Source organism: Taudactylus pleione, unplaced genomic scaffold (assembly GCF_031769625.1).
Source record: "Taudactylus pleione unplaced genomic scaffold, aTauple2 ptg001774l, whole genome shotgun sequence".
Classification (NCBI taxonomy): domain Eukaryota; kingdom Metazoa; phylum Chordata; class Amphibia; order Anura; family Myobatrachidae; genus Taudactylus; species Taudactylus pleione.
Window position 1 is genome coordinate 427,128 of NW_028286171.1, and position 15,327 is coordinate 442,454.

Genomic DNA, 15,327 nt, shown 5'->3' on the forward strand with positions numbered 1-15,327 from the left:
CCCCTCCTTGCGACATACTGCTATATCCTACTCACACTGTACCTACAGCCTTACTCCTATTATGTACTGTACATCCCTCCTTGCGACATACTGCTATATCCTACTCACACTGTACCTACAGCCTTACTCCTATTATGTACTGTACACCCCTCCTTGTGACATACTGCTATATCCTACTCACACTGTACCTACAGCCTTACTCTTATTATGTACTGTACACCCCTCCTTGTGACATACTGCTATATCCTACTCACACTATATCTACAGCCTTACTCCTATTATGTACTGTACACCCCTCCTTGTGACATACTGCTATATCCTACTCACACTGTACCTACAGCCTTACTCCTATTATGTACTGTACACCCCTCCTTGCGACATACTGCTATATCCTACTCACACTGTACTACAGCCTTACTCCTATTATGTACTGTACATCCCTCCTTGTGACATACTACTATATCCTACTCACACTGTACCTACAGCCTTACTCCTATTATGTACTGTACACCCCTCCTTGCGACATACTGCTATATCCTACTCACACTGTACTACAGCCTTACTCCTATTATGTACTGTACACCCCTCCTTGTGACATACTGCTATATCCTACTCACACTGTACCTACAGCCTTACTCCTATTATGTACTGTACACCCCTCCTTGTGACATACTGCTATATCCTACTCACACTGTACCTACAGCCTTACTCCTATTTTGTACTGTACACCCCTCCTTGTGACATACTGCTATATCCTACTCACACTGTACTACAGCCTTACTCCTATTATGTACTGTACACCCCTCCTTGCGACATACTGCTATATCCTACTCACACTGTACCTACAGCCTTACTCCTATTATGTACTGTACACCCCTCCTTGTGACATACTGCTATATCCTACTCACACTGTACCTACAGCCTTACTCCTATTTTGTACTGTACACCCCTCCTTGTGACATACTGCTATATCCTACTCACACTGTACCTACAGCCTTACTCCTATTATGTACTGTACACCCCTCCTTGTGACATACTGCTATATCCTACTCACACTGTATCTACAGCCTTACTCCTATTATGTACTGTACACCCCTCCTTGTGACATACTGCTATATCCTACTCACACTGTACCTACAGCCTTACTCCTATTATGTACTGTACACCCCTCCTTGCGACATACTGCTATATCCTACTCACACTGTACCTACAGCCTTACTCCTATTATGTACTGTACATCCCTCCTTGCGACATACTGCTATATCCTACTCACACTGTACCTACAGCCTTACTCCTATTATGTACTGTACACCCCTCCTTGTGACATACTGCTATATCCTACTCACACTGTACCTACAGCCTTACTCTTATTATGTACTGTACACCCCTCCTTGTGACATACTGCTATATCCTACTCACACTATATCTACAGCCTTACTCCTATTATGTACTGTACACCCCTCCTTGTGACATACTGCTATATCCTACTCACACTGTACCTACAGCCTTACTCCTATTATGTACTGTACACCCCTCCTTGTGACATACTGCTATATCCTACTCACACTATATCTACAGCCTTACTCCTATTATGTACTGTACACCCCTCCTTGTGACATACTGCTATATCCTACTCACACTGTACCTACAGCCTTACTCCTATTATGTACTGTACACCCCTCCTTGCGACATACTGCTATATCCTACTCACACTGTACTACAGCCTTACTCCTATTATGTACTGTACATCCCTCTTTGTGACATACTACTATATCCTACTCACACTGTACCTACAGCCTTACTCCTATTATGTACTGTACACCCCTCCTTGCGACATACTGCTATATCCTACTCACACTGTACTACAGCCTTACTCCTATTATGTACTGTACACCCCTCCTTGTGACATACTGCTATATCCTACTCAACCTGTATCTATAGCCTTACTCCTATTATGTACTGTACACCCCTCCTTGTGACATACTGCTATATCCTACTCACACTGTATCTACAGCCTTACTCCTATTATGTACTGTACATCCCTCCTTGTGACATACTGCTATATCCTACTCACACTGTACCTACAGCCTTACTCCTATTATGTACTGTACATCCCTCCTTGTGACATACTACTATATCCTACTCACACTGTACCCACAGCCTTACCCCTATTATGTACTGTACACCCCTCCTTGTGACATACTGCTATATCCTACTCACACTGTACCCACAGCCTTACCCCTATTATGTACTGTACACCCCTCCTTGTGACATACTACTATATCCTACTCACACTGTACCTACAGCCTTACTCCTATTATGTACTGTACACCCCTCCTTGTGACATACTACTATATCCTACTCACACTGTACCTACAGCCTTACTCCTATTATGTACTGTACACCCCTCCTTGTGACATACTACTATATCCTACTCACACTGTACCTACAGCCTTACTCCTATTATGTACTGTACACCCCTCCTTGTGACATACTACTATATCCTACTCACACTGTACCTACAGCCTTACTCCTATTATGTACTGTACACCCCTCCTTGTGACATACTACTATATCCTACTCACACTGTACCTACAGCCTTACTCCTATTATGTACTGTACACCCCTCCTTGTGACATACTGCTATATCCTACTCACACTGTATCTACAGCCTTACTCCTATTATGTACTGTACACCCCTCCTTGTGACATACTACTATATCCTACTCACACAGTACCCACAGCCTTACTCCTATTATGTACTGTACACCCCTCCTTGTGACATACTGCTATATCCTACTCACACTGTATCTACAGCCTTACTCCTATTATGTACTGTACACCCCTCCTTGTGACATACTACTATATCCTACTCACACTGTACCTACAGCCTTACTCCTATTATGTACTGTACACCCCTCCTTGTGACATACTACTATATCCTACTCACACTGTACCTACAGCCTTACTCCTATTATGTACTGTACACCCCTCCTTGTGACATACTGCTATATCCTACTCACACTGTATCTACAGCCTTACTCCTATTATGTACTGTACACCCCTCCCTGTGACATACTGCTATATCCTACTCACACTGTACCCACAGCCTTACTCCTATTATGTACTGTACATCCCTCCTTGTGACATACTACTATATCCTACTCACACAGTACCCACAGCCTTACTCCTATTATGTACTGTACACCCCTCCTTGTGACATACTGCTATATCCTACTCACACTGTACCTACAGCCTTACCCCTATTATGTACTGTACACCCCTCCTTGTGACATACTGCTATATCCTACTCACACTGTACCCACAGCCTTACTCCTATTATGTACTGTACATCCCTCCTTGTGACATACTACTATATCCTACTCACACTATATCTACAGCCTTACTCCTATTATGTACTGTACACCCCTCCTTGTGACATACTGCTATATCCTACTCACACTGGACCTCATTCATAATCCTTCTGACACTATATCTGCAAGCAGGGGGGGGGGAATCTTTGTTCTGCTGAGGGCTATTTTGATATATATATTATATTATTTGCGAAGCCGATGCAGGCCACGCCCCCTTCGTGTGATGTTACATGGGGGCAGGTCCACAATCGCCGGTGATTACAGCAATGCACGGAGGGTCCTCTGAGGGACCGTCTGAAGTGTCCTAAGGACGCTCCTGGCTGCACTGCTGCATAGTTTCTGGCTGCAGGGGGACAATCTAGGCACCCTGGTAGCCAGATGAGGCTAGCAGAGAAAAGCTCAGAGGGCTGCACCAAATGATTCGGGGGCCTTATACGGCCCCTGGGCCTGAGGTTCCCCATCCCTGAGCTCCAGCCTTACCCTTATTATGCACTGTACACCTTCCTTGTGACAGGCTGCTATATAAAGCAGTGGTGTCTTAAACGGTGGTATATATATATATTTGAAGATTTTATTCCGATCAGCAAAATCCTCCCTATAGCGAGTAAGAATGCATCACACGCGTTAGATCAGTTACCCCTGAACCCTGGAACAATCGCACATGAATGAGAATCCGTCATTTTCTTGGGCTATTACTTCGGTACACTCTCCAGATAAAGACAATGGGAGAGCAGACTGCGCACATACCTCCATTATCCGGTCACCGGACAACAATCGTCCATCCTGTATGGCTGCTCCTTTGGGGAGAATGTTCTTCACGAAAATAGGGCCAGGTCCATGCACTGTAGAATCCCTGGTGACCACTGTAAATCCAAGTCCGTCTGCACCTGATGTGATACCACAAGGAGATAAATCAGCTACCGTCAGCCTAACACAGTGAGTCTCGGTCACGATGTAAAAGCTCTTATAGCATGAGGCTCTGTGACAAAGAGAACGGTATAATGCTCATCTGTCATTTGTATCTGACGTCTGACGTCTACCAATGACTGTAATGGGGACAGTTTCTGAGTAAAATGTAACAAAAGTTCAACAAACATAACAAAACAAGAAGATAATACACTTGATGACTCTGTCTAAATATTATATTGTCCTTTTAGGAGAGAAGAGCGCCTAATATGAATTTTAGTGACCTCTATGAATATAAATATAGATGACAGCACTGTAGAAAGATTACAATTATATTACCCTTCTTCAGATCAATCCTTATTCTCTTGGCAGTTTTCTTGCTCCCAAACTCCAGGGGTGAGCGGGACGGGGAGGAGTAAGTGCCGGCTAGACCGGTGTGGTCAGGGCTGGCTGGCGACAGCGGGGATTTCGCGCCGTTACTGTGCTCGCTCATCCTCACACTCAGCTTTCCATGCCCGGGTGGCGGTGGTGGCTTTATATTGGGGATTTCATCATCATCGTTCTCCAATAGGGACAGAGAAGAAATGACGGACTTCTCATACACTTCACGGTAATGGGGCGGGACGACTTCCACCACCACCTTCGGGTGTTTCATGGCTTGACGGAAGATATCCTGGGCCCTACAAACACAAGGTAAATTCAATTTTAATTGTCTGAAACTTAGGCGGATCAGCCAGTGACATTGGGATAGTCGCCTGGTACTAATGTGAAACGGGAGCCATGACGCAAACTCTTATGTACATATATATCATTGTGAAGCACCAGCCAAGTCATCATTTACTGAAGGACAGAAGAATTTACATGGAAACCAAAAATGTGTCTTTGTATCCTCATCTTGTAAATACAGGTAGTGTCCCCTCTTATCTATGGTTTCAAAAATAAAAACACCATTTTTTTTTTTTTTTTAATTTGTTCGGCGACAACATTGTGTTTCGTAAGGTCTACGCACGGGCGCCTGGGCTACTCAATGTGATTTCTTGCTCAGTTCTCACCAGTATTATCCATGCAGGCGAAGCGCAATCCTCCCAGAGAACAACGCCGGTCGCTACAATCCTCCTCATGCCATGTATAATAAACTTATTTTCTATTTACCTGTAAAACCTAGATTTATGAATTGAATTATTGGCCGATGAAAGACCTTATTGTGCAGATGCTGAATAGTGAAAAACAGGGACATTTCCAAAGAGAACGATATTTAAGAGCTTGTCAACAAATATGCGCTGGGAGAATAACAAACGCAAAATGATTGCGCACTTTAGTGATATGTTTTCCATGTGCTTTTACCAATGCAATGTAATATAATATATAGCAAACATACAGTATAATCTGGGGACAGCACCACAGACTCCTATGTGACGAAATTAATCCATTTAATGATGTGTAAATAAATTGGAAAGGTGTGAATGAGCCCCAAAAGCGGGAACTGCCCTTAGGGACAATTTGCAACCATGCACCCGTGTGGCCAAATGTGAGGACAGGGCACAATGATCGTGGTCAGTCGGCCACCAGCCTCTAATCCATATCTGGCCATTTGTGGTCACCAACAGACTGCACTTACCGTCAGTCCCGAGCGACATCTGATGGCCTCAGTGAGGTATGGACCCCGACCAGCGATCCGCAGAATACCAGCAGTTACGTGCTCCTTTTCTTACCCACACTTCTACCAGGTCTAATGGGCACAACTAACGGACGTAACCTCAATCTCCCCATTTACAGGTCTCTCAATGTTTTACAGGAATTCTTCTTTTATAGCCCATGTACGTTTAGCTTGTGCGACTGCTCCCCGGTACGTTACTTACTCTGTAAAGGATCTGTCCATGAGTTCTGCGTTGTTAATCTTCACAATGCATTCATTTTCCTGGAACAGGCCTTCACGCTTAGTCCTGCTGTTCTCCTCAATGCCGCGGATATACAGCCCCAGAGCACTAAGAAGTAACGTTACAGCAGGTTATCAATGCATTCTGCCTATAAGGCTATATACTCCAGCCCAGAGACACAGCAAAAGAAAATCAAATGTATCTAATGTAGAAATGAACAAACGTTAGCATTATAAATAGCGCATATCTACTTGTTATACGTTACAGTAACCACAGAACGCGATAGAAGGATAAGCTCATATTACATGACTAGTATTATAGCAATATCATTAGCGCTCTCCTATTTGCAGGGAGAGGTGAGGAATCTAAGCCCGGTACTAAGCGGGATCCTTATCTGCACAATCTATAGATGTATTTCCCCAGCCCATGTTTTTAAAGAGTAGGAAAACCATAAAGTCTGCTCCAGCTTCCATAGAACAGAGACCACAAGAATAGGACCATTGAGTCAGCGAGCTTCCGCGTAACCTCATTGTACATGATTCTACGCAGCTCAGGACTCTGCTCAGTTCTGGGACGTCTCATTCCGACATGCCTGTGACGGCACTGGTAGGAACAGGGTGAAGCAGGTTCTGTGCCAGGTGGTCTTACCGACTTAATATAAAAAAGTTATTTAATTTCCATTAGTTTAGTTTATGATATTAGTTTTCTATTGATCACACACAGGAGATGTGGGTCAGCGACTGCACAGAGGGGGCAGATACAGAATATTGCACAGATCTGCAGTGTAAATAAGAGACAGGAAACATGAAGATGAATTGGATGGTGTGTGGTAGTATGGCCGTATGGTGCGGGCACGGCAATGACTGCTTCTGAGTGTTGTTACACACACATTTTATTAGATCACTTGCATTATTCATATTAAGAATATTATCATCATTCAGTAATGAATATTTTATATAATTAAACATGTAAGCACCTATATTGTTTTAATATATGTTACGATAGGGACTAAATACACTGAGTCAATATTCAGATTAGCTGACACATACTTAGTTATACTTGGAGGTTTTGCTTTTATTTGAGTACATTTTATTCAAATTAGCAATATATAATTTATATCACAAAAACTTTTTATATATCTGATTAAAAATGTTTAATACACATATATAAATAACTGGATGAATATATTATACAGTTGATTCCTTGAATATACTGATGTTATTTAAGATTAAATTTGAAATATCAGATGTTTATTTTTATTTATATATTTTTTATATTTATCTAATTTTAAGGATTACTTTTGATACGATTAAGGAACGAACAATGATTAAATATTTAGTCAAGGGTAACCATTTGATAGGAGGGGACATGCACTGATATCATTGATATAATTCTGTTTATACACACACAGCAGTTGCATATCTATATGTGTATTTTATTTTATTTCATTTATTATTGATGTTTTCATTGTATACACAAAAATAATAATTACTTGATAAATGTATAAGTAGGAGCACTTGTGTCATTTCCAACACTTAGGGTATTTAATAATTGTTATCTTTATTAGCCACATTTAAAATATATCTACTTTGGAACATTAATAGATATTAATTAAACTAAGGATGTGTCAACATACACGTAATTTAACGGACAAATCCATTTGAATCGGACGAGGAAGATTCCTATTGGTCCATGGAGACACAGGACAGAATAAAAGGCGCTGACTGTCAGTGAACGGGTTGGCCTGTGATAAAGCTGTTTGCATAGCGAAACGCGCGTCGGCAATTCTGCTGATGTCTGGCACCACTGTATAAATATTTATGCTGTGTACACCATACTAACTGACTCCGTATACGGAGATACTGAGTTGTGCAGTGCGGGATAATTGTATGCCTGTGGGAGACCAGGTACACTCTGTACTTTTATTACGTTAACTATGAGTGCTGCCTATTACATAAGAGCTATACGAGCTATATCTTCCAAAGATCAGCTCACTAGAAACTTACACTACAATACCCGTATCTGGTGGAACACTGACCCTGCTGGATGTCAGGTCCCTGATGGCAGTAACGAAGGAGTCGTGTAATATCATTTCCACGGCTATGTGTATAAGATTGTATGACCATATCAGAGGTTTTCAATCCACGTGGGTGAGACATCTATTAATGATGTAAAAGGGGTAATATTTGTGATATCAGTGTAGAACAACACTTTATCAGGTGTTCATATTGAGGATAACAGAGTGTTATTGTGACATTAGGCAATGGACACCCTGGTGTAACAATACACTTTGCAACTAATGTGACAATTTTATTATAACTATGTTACAATTACAGTGGAATTTTCTGTAACAATTATACCACTGGTTTATTGTAAAACAACTGCACGAAATATAATAAGAACAGCATTATTTCAATCTAAGTCAGTTGTTATTGTATGGCGAGAGCACAAAAACATTTTGGATGCTAATTTATATAAACATCAGCAGCATTACTTATTTTTTAAAACACTTGCTTATTTCTGTACACATTATTTCCTAACTTTGTTTTTATTTCGCTAAGCTTAACATGTGCTAATTTAAACAAAACAATATATTTTATTATATGATTTAATAAAAGTTACATTTTAATATATGATACATTGCCTGAGTGCACCAAGTTCAAAGATTCTTTTCCCACTTTCCTCATTCCCTTGTCAAATTTGCTTTATCTCCAACCACTTTATCTCTCTCCAAGAATTGATACATTTACCCGTAAGATGGACATTATATATATATATATATATATATATAGATATATATATATATATATAGATAGTCACAATGTTTTACCTCTTTAAGCATTTAGCCAGGGTTGGGATGGAGGTTCCTTAATTTCAAGTTACTGGCATCATAATAAAATCTTACTAACAATCGTGTTGATAATGTAACGTCCCCCATATCCATATAATAATCTACCCTGCAGGTGCAAACTACCAGTGAAGTAGTGAAAGGCTTTTCCCAGTGGGTCTGTGGTTGCTCTGGCTGCTGTCGCTGTTATAGATGCTGTGCGTGCTGTGGTGTTATGGCTGCTGTGTGGCTGCTGTGCCCGTTGTGCCTGCTCTGGCTGCTGTAGCTGTTATGGCTGCTGTGCCCGTTGTGCCTGCTCTGGCTGCTGTGCCTGCTCTGGCTGCTGTGCCTGCTCTGGCTGCTGTCACTGTTATAGATGCTGTGCGTGCTGTGGTGTTATGGCAGCTGTGTGGCTGCTGTGCCCGTTGTGCCTGCTCTGGCTGCTGTAGCTGTTATGGCTGCTGTGCCCGTTGTGCCTGCTCTGGCTGCTGTGCCTGCTCTGGTTGCTGTCACTGTTATAGATGCTGTGCGTGCTGTGGTGTTACGGCTGCTGTGTGGCTGCTGTGCCCGTTGTGCCTGCTCTGGCTGCTGTGGCTGCTGTGGCTGTAATGGCTGCTGTGCCCGTTGTGCCTGCTCTGGCTGCTGTGCCCGTTGTGCCTGCTCTGGCTGCTGTGCCCGTTGTGCCTGCTCTGGCTGCTGTGCCCGTTGTGCCTGCTCTGGCTGCTGTGCCCGTTATGGCTGCTGTGTGGCTGCTGTGCCCGTTGTGCCTGCTCTGGCTGCTGTGCCCGCTCTGGCTGCTGTGGCTGTAATGGCTGCTGTGCCCGTTGTGCCTGCTCTGGCTGCTGTGCCCGTTGTGCCTGCTCTGGCTGCTGTGCCCGTTGTGCCTGCTCTGGCTGCTGTGCCCGTTGTGCCTGCTCTGGCTGCTGTGCCCGTTGTACCTGCTCTCGCAGCAAACCCTTAAAAATGTAAATAAAATATTCAATAATTTTTTAAACTGATAAAGTTGATTTATTTTACAGCCCAAAATAAGGAACTTCCAGTATTTTATCACCAACAATTAATTATAGCTACAAAGGTTATTGGTGGACACGTCCACAATACGAGTGATATGGGGTCCCAAGGCCCACCCCCAACAGCTACCCCATACATATGACAGAGGAGACTCAGGATCAGTCACTGTGTGAGCATTTATGTAGTGTTTGGACTCGGAGTGACATTAAGAAGCTTCTCAGAGCCCATCTGTGGCACAGGCACAACACCCATATGATAGGCACCCTGTCCCGACCGAGGCACGCACAATGTCCGGGGGGGTGTGTGATATGTGCTGGAAATAGCGTATTCAGGATCCTGACACATACACAGACTGAGAGATCGCGCTTTACGCGGGAGCAACTTATTTTTTAGCTGTAATTTTTCTGAAGTTGGATAAATTCTATTTTCCCAGCAAATCTATCACACATTGTGCAGTTTATGCAGGCGACTAAAACCGTTATAATTACATCGTGCCAAGGTTACTTCCCAACTGAACGCGCTGAGTACCTGTCATGGACAGACGTTCCCGGCCAGCCCACTGCATTCATTTGAGCTTTATAAGTACAGGTAAGTATGGATCAGCGAGTCGCAGAGATAATATTAAGTCATGTACGGATAACGCGCTCTTTCTCTGACATAAAAAATACTTTTAAATTATGGCATTTGTTCTAAAAATGTTTCTCTCTGAAATTCCACGATGAAAGGTTAATTACCAGGTGAAAAAAAAGAATAGGTTAAACTACGCATTTCTAGGCAAGTGAAGAATGTTTTGGTTACAGATGTGTCCTTAAATAATATTGCCGCAGGCACGCCTAACAGCCATTCTGCGGCCCTGGTGCCGTGGGACTCCGCTTGCACAGAGCATCTTTTCCGTCCGAATGTGCATCATTCTGTAATCGTAACGCGATGCGACAAAACTGCTTAAACAGACAGCGCTGATTAGTTTGATATGCGACACTTGTACATCTGTGTGCGAGTGATACTGAACCTGTATTCTAAGTGCTACGAAGTAGCGGTCGCGGCTTTTTTTACGACAAGTCCCGTTGTGCTTTATGTGCAACTTTCTACATATTTAAAAATAATTCTTGTGTGGTTCCAGTTGCAGCCCGGCGTCTCTGGTACAGAAGGAGCGGTGTTTCGCTGCGTCTGAGGTGTGGATAGGATGCAGATATAAATAAAGGTTGCTATGCTAAAGTGTTTGCCACGGCTGACTAGCGCCACATATAGTACTGAGCCTTTGTATATGAGGACAGATCTGACACTGTGCCTACTGGGGAAAGGATGAGCCAACAGTGATTAGATAAGCACTATGGGGAATGCAGTCTAAGTACATCATTAGTATATCCGTGAGGATGGTTAGTATATACATGAGGATGGTTAGTATATACGTGAGGATGGTTAGTATACACGCGAGGATGGTTATTATAGACGTGAGGATGGTTAGTATACTGTATATGTGGATGGTTAGTATATACGGGAGGATGGTTAGTATATACGGGAGGATGGTTAGTATACTGTATATGTGAGGATGGTTAGTATGTGAGGATGGTTAGTATACTGTATATGTGAGGATGGTTAGTATAGACGTGAGGATGGTTAGTATAGACGTGAGGATGGTTAGTATACTGTATATGTGAGGATGGTTAGTATACTGTATATGTGAGGATGGTTAGTATAGACGTGAGGATGGTTAGTATACTGTATATGTGAGGATGGTTAGTATAGACGTGAGGATGGTTAGTATATATGTGAGGATGGTTAGTATAGACGCGAGGATGGTTAGTATATATGTGAGGATGGTTAGTATATCCGTGAGGATGGTTAGTATATCCGTGAGGATGGTTAGTATAGACGTGAGGATGGTTAGTATATCCGTGAGGATGGTTAGTATATACGTGTGGATGGTTAGTATATACACGAGGATGGTTAGTATAGACGTGAGGATGGTTAGTATACTGTATATGTGAGGATGGTTAGTATATACGGGAGGATGGTTAGTATATACGGGAGGATGGTTAGTATACTGTATATGTGAGGATGGTTAGTATGTGAGGATGGTTAGTATACTGTATATGTGAGGATGGTTAGTATAGACGTGAGGATGGTTAGTATATACGTGAGGATGGTTAGTATACTGTATATGTGAGGATGGTTAGTATATATGTGAGGATGGTTAGTATAGACGTGAGGATGGTTAGTATAGACGTGAGGATGGTTAGTATAGACGTGAGGATGGTTAGTATATCCGTGAGGATGGTTAGTATATCCGTGAGGATGGTTAGTATATACGTGTGGATGGTTAGTATATACACGAGGATGGTTAGTATAGACGTGAGGATGGTTAGTATAGACGTTAGGATGGTTAGTATATCCGTGAGGATGGTTAGTATATACGTGTGGATGGTTAGTATATACGTGAGGATGGTTAGTATACTGTATATGTGAGGATGGTTAGTATATATGTGAGGATGGTTAGTATACTGTATATGTGAGGATGGTTAGTATAGACGTGAGGATGGTTAGTATAGACGTGAGGATGGTTAGTATATCCGTGAGGATGGTTAGTATATCCGTGAGGATGGTTAGTATATCCGTGAGGATGGTTAGTATATACGTGTGGATGGTTAGTATATACACGAGGATGGTTAGTATAGACGTGAGGATGGTTAGTATAGATGTGAGGATGGTTAGTATATATGTGAGGATGGTTAGTATACTGTATATGTGAGGATGGTTAGTATATACGTGTGGATGGTTAGTATATACGTATGGATGGTTAGTATAGACGCAAGGATGGTTAGTATATACGCGAGGATGGTTAGTATATACGCGAGGATGGTTAGTATAGACGTGAGGATGGTTAGTATATACGTGTGGATGGTTAGTATAGACGCGAGGATGGTTAGTATAGACGCGAGGATGGTTAGTATATACGTGCGGATGGTTAGTACAGACGCGAGGATGGTTAGTATATACGCGAGGATGGTTAGTATATACGTGTGGATGGTTAGTATAGACGTGTGGATGGTTAGTATATACGTGTGGATGGTTAGTATATACGTGTGGATGGTTAGTATATATATACGTGTGGATGGTTAGTATAGACGCGAGGATGGTTAGTATAGACGCGAGGATGGTTAGTATATACGCGAGGATGGTTAGTATATACGTGTGGATGGTTAGTATAGACGTGAGGATGGTTAGTATATACGCGAGGATGGTTAGTATAGACGTGTGGATGGTTAGTATACTGTATATTTGAGGATAGTTAGTATATACGGGAGGATGGTTAGTATATATGTGAGGATGGTTAGTATATATATGTGAGGATGGTTAGTATACTGTATATGTGAGGATGGTTAGTATATATGTGAGGATGGTTAGTATATATATGTGAGGATGGTTAGTATACTGTATATGTGAGGATGGTTAGTATATATGTGAGGATGGTTAGTATATATGTGAGGATGGTTAGAATACTGTATATGTGAGGATGGTTAGTATATACGCGAGGATGGTTAGTATATATGTGAGGATGGTTAGTATAGACGTGAGGATGGTTAGTATAGACGTGAGGATGGTTAGTATAGATGTGAGGATGGTTAGTATATATATGTGAGGATGGTTAGTATATATATGTGAGGATGGTTAGTATATATGTGAGGATGGTTAGTATATATGTGAGGATGGTTAGAATACTGTATATGTGAGGATGGTTAGTAAATATGTGAGGATGGTTAGTATATACGCGAGGATGGTTAGTATATACGTGAGGATGGTTAGTATAGACGTGAGGATGGTTAGTATATATGTGAGGATGGTTAGTATAGACGTGAGGATGGTTAGTATAGACGTGAGGATGGTTAGTATTGACGTGAGGATGGTTAGTATAGACGTGAGGATGGTTAGTATAGACGTGAGGATGGTTAGTATATATGGTTATATACTGTATATGTGAGGATGGTTAGTATATATGTGAGGATTAGTATAGACGCGAGGATGGTTAGTATAGACGCGAGGATGGTTAGTATAGACGCGAGGATGGTTAGTATAGACGTGAGGATGGTTAGTATATATGTGAGGATGGTTGGTATAGACGTGAGGATGGTTAGTATATATGGTTATATACTGTATATGTGAGGATGGTTAGTATATATGTGAGGTTAGTATAGACGCGAGGATGGTTAGTATAGACGCGAGGATGGTTAGTATAGACGCGAGGATGGTTAGTATAGACGTGAGGATGGTTAGTATATATGTGAGGATGGTTGGTATAGACGTGAGGATGGTTAGTATAGACGTGAGGATGGTTAGTATAGACGTGAGGATGGTTAGTATAGACGCGAGGATGGTTAGTATAGACGTGAGGATGGTTAGTATATATGTGAGGATGGTTGGTATAGACGTGAGGATGGTTAGTATAGACGCGAGGATGGTTAGTATAGACGTGAGGATGGTTAGTATATATGTGAGGATGGTTAGTATATATGTGAGGATGGTTAGTATAGACGCGAGGATGGTTAGTATATATGTGAGGATGGTTAGTATAGACGCGAGGATGGTTAGTATATATGTGAGGATGGTTAGTATAGACGTGAGGATTGTTAGTATATATGTGAGGATGGTTAGTATATATGTGAGGATGGTTAGTATAGACGCGAGGATGGTTAGTATATATGTGAGGATGGTTAGTATAGACGTGAGGATGGTTAGTATATATGTGAGGATGGTTAGTATATATGTGAGGATGGTTAGTATAGACGCGAGGATGGTTTGGTATTTCAGGAGTCACAGAAATCCACCACCGTTATTGCAGCTATTTCATCTAATGGAGAGTCAGAGGAGACACTGGCCGGATCAGCAGCACTGAGAACGATTTGGTGTGTCATAGACTTTGCACTACAGTGATGTACAGTGAGAGGTGCAGGAGTATGCTAGGCAATAAGGCACTTAGAGGGGCGATATACTGTACACGCGGGACATTCATATGTAACTTCCACAGAAAGACTGAACAATAAACCGATGTAAGAAAAAGTAAAATACCGGCGCGGGTTTGGAAGGGAAACGCTGTTTATGAGAACTGGAGACAGATTTTTGTGGGTCACACAAAGGATAAATCTTATCTGGCAGCGAGTAAACTTCTCAGAGGTGATCAGCAGTACGCGGCCTGGGGAACGGGATAAAGAGGGAGGAATATAAAGGATTTACACTACTCTCCCCAAGTAGGGTGAATAACTCCTGCAATGCTCAATGTCCATATGAGACAAAAGGGGCCTAGGGCACAATACAAGGAGGGATGGTAATAACAGGA

General features: G+C 42.1%; 1 protein-coding gene across 1 annotated transcript in view; it reads right to left on the reverse strand.

Annotated features, from left to right (window-relative positions):
• The window catches only part of LOC148439462 (partitioning defective 3 homolog B-like), a gene marked incomplete at its 3' end in the record, with an annotated part of 417,659 nt that overhangs the window by 313,405 nt on the left and 88,927 nt on the right, over nt 1-15,327 (reverse strand). The window contains exons 6-8 of the mRNA XM_088464716.1: nt 6,140-6,265; nt 4,620-4,960; nt 4,122-4,261 (exon numbers count right to left, since the gene is read on the reverse strand). Coding sequence (XP_088320842.1) covers nt 4,122-4,261; nt 4,620-4,960; nt 6,140-6,265 — 607 coding nt within the window. The remainder of the gene's footprint in view (nt 1-4,121; nt 4,262-4,619; nt 4,961-6,139; nt 6,266-15,327) is intronic.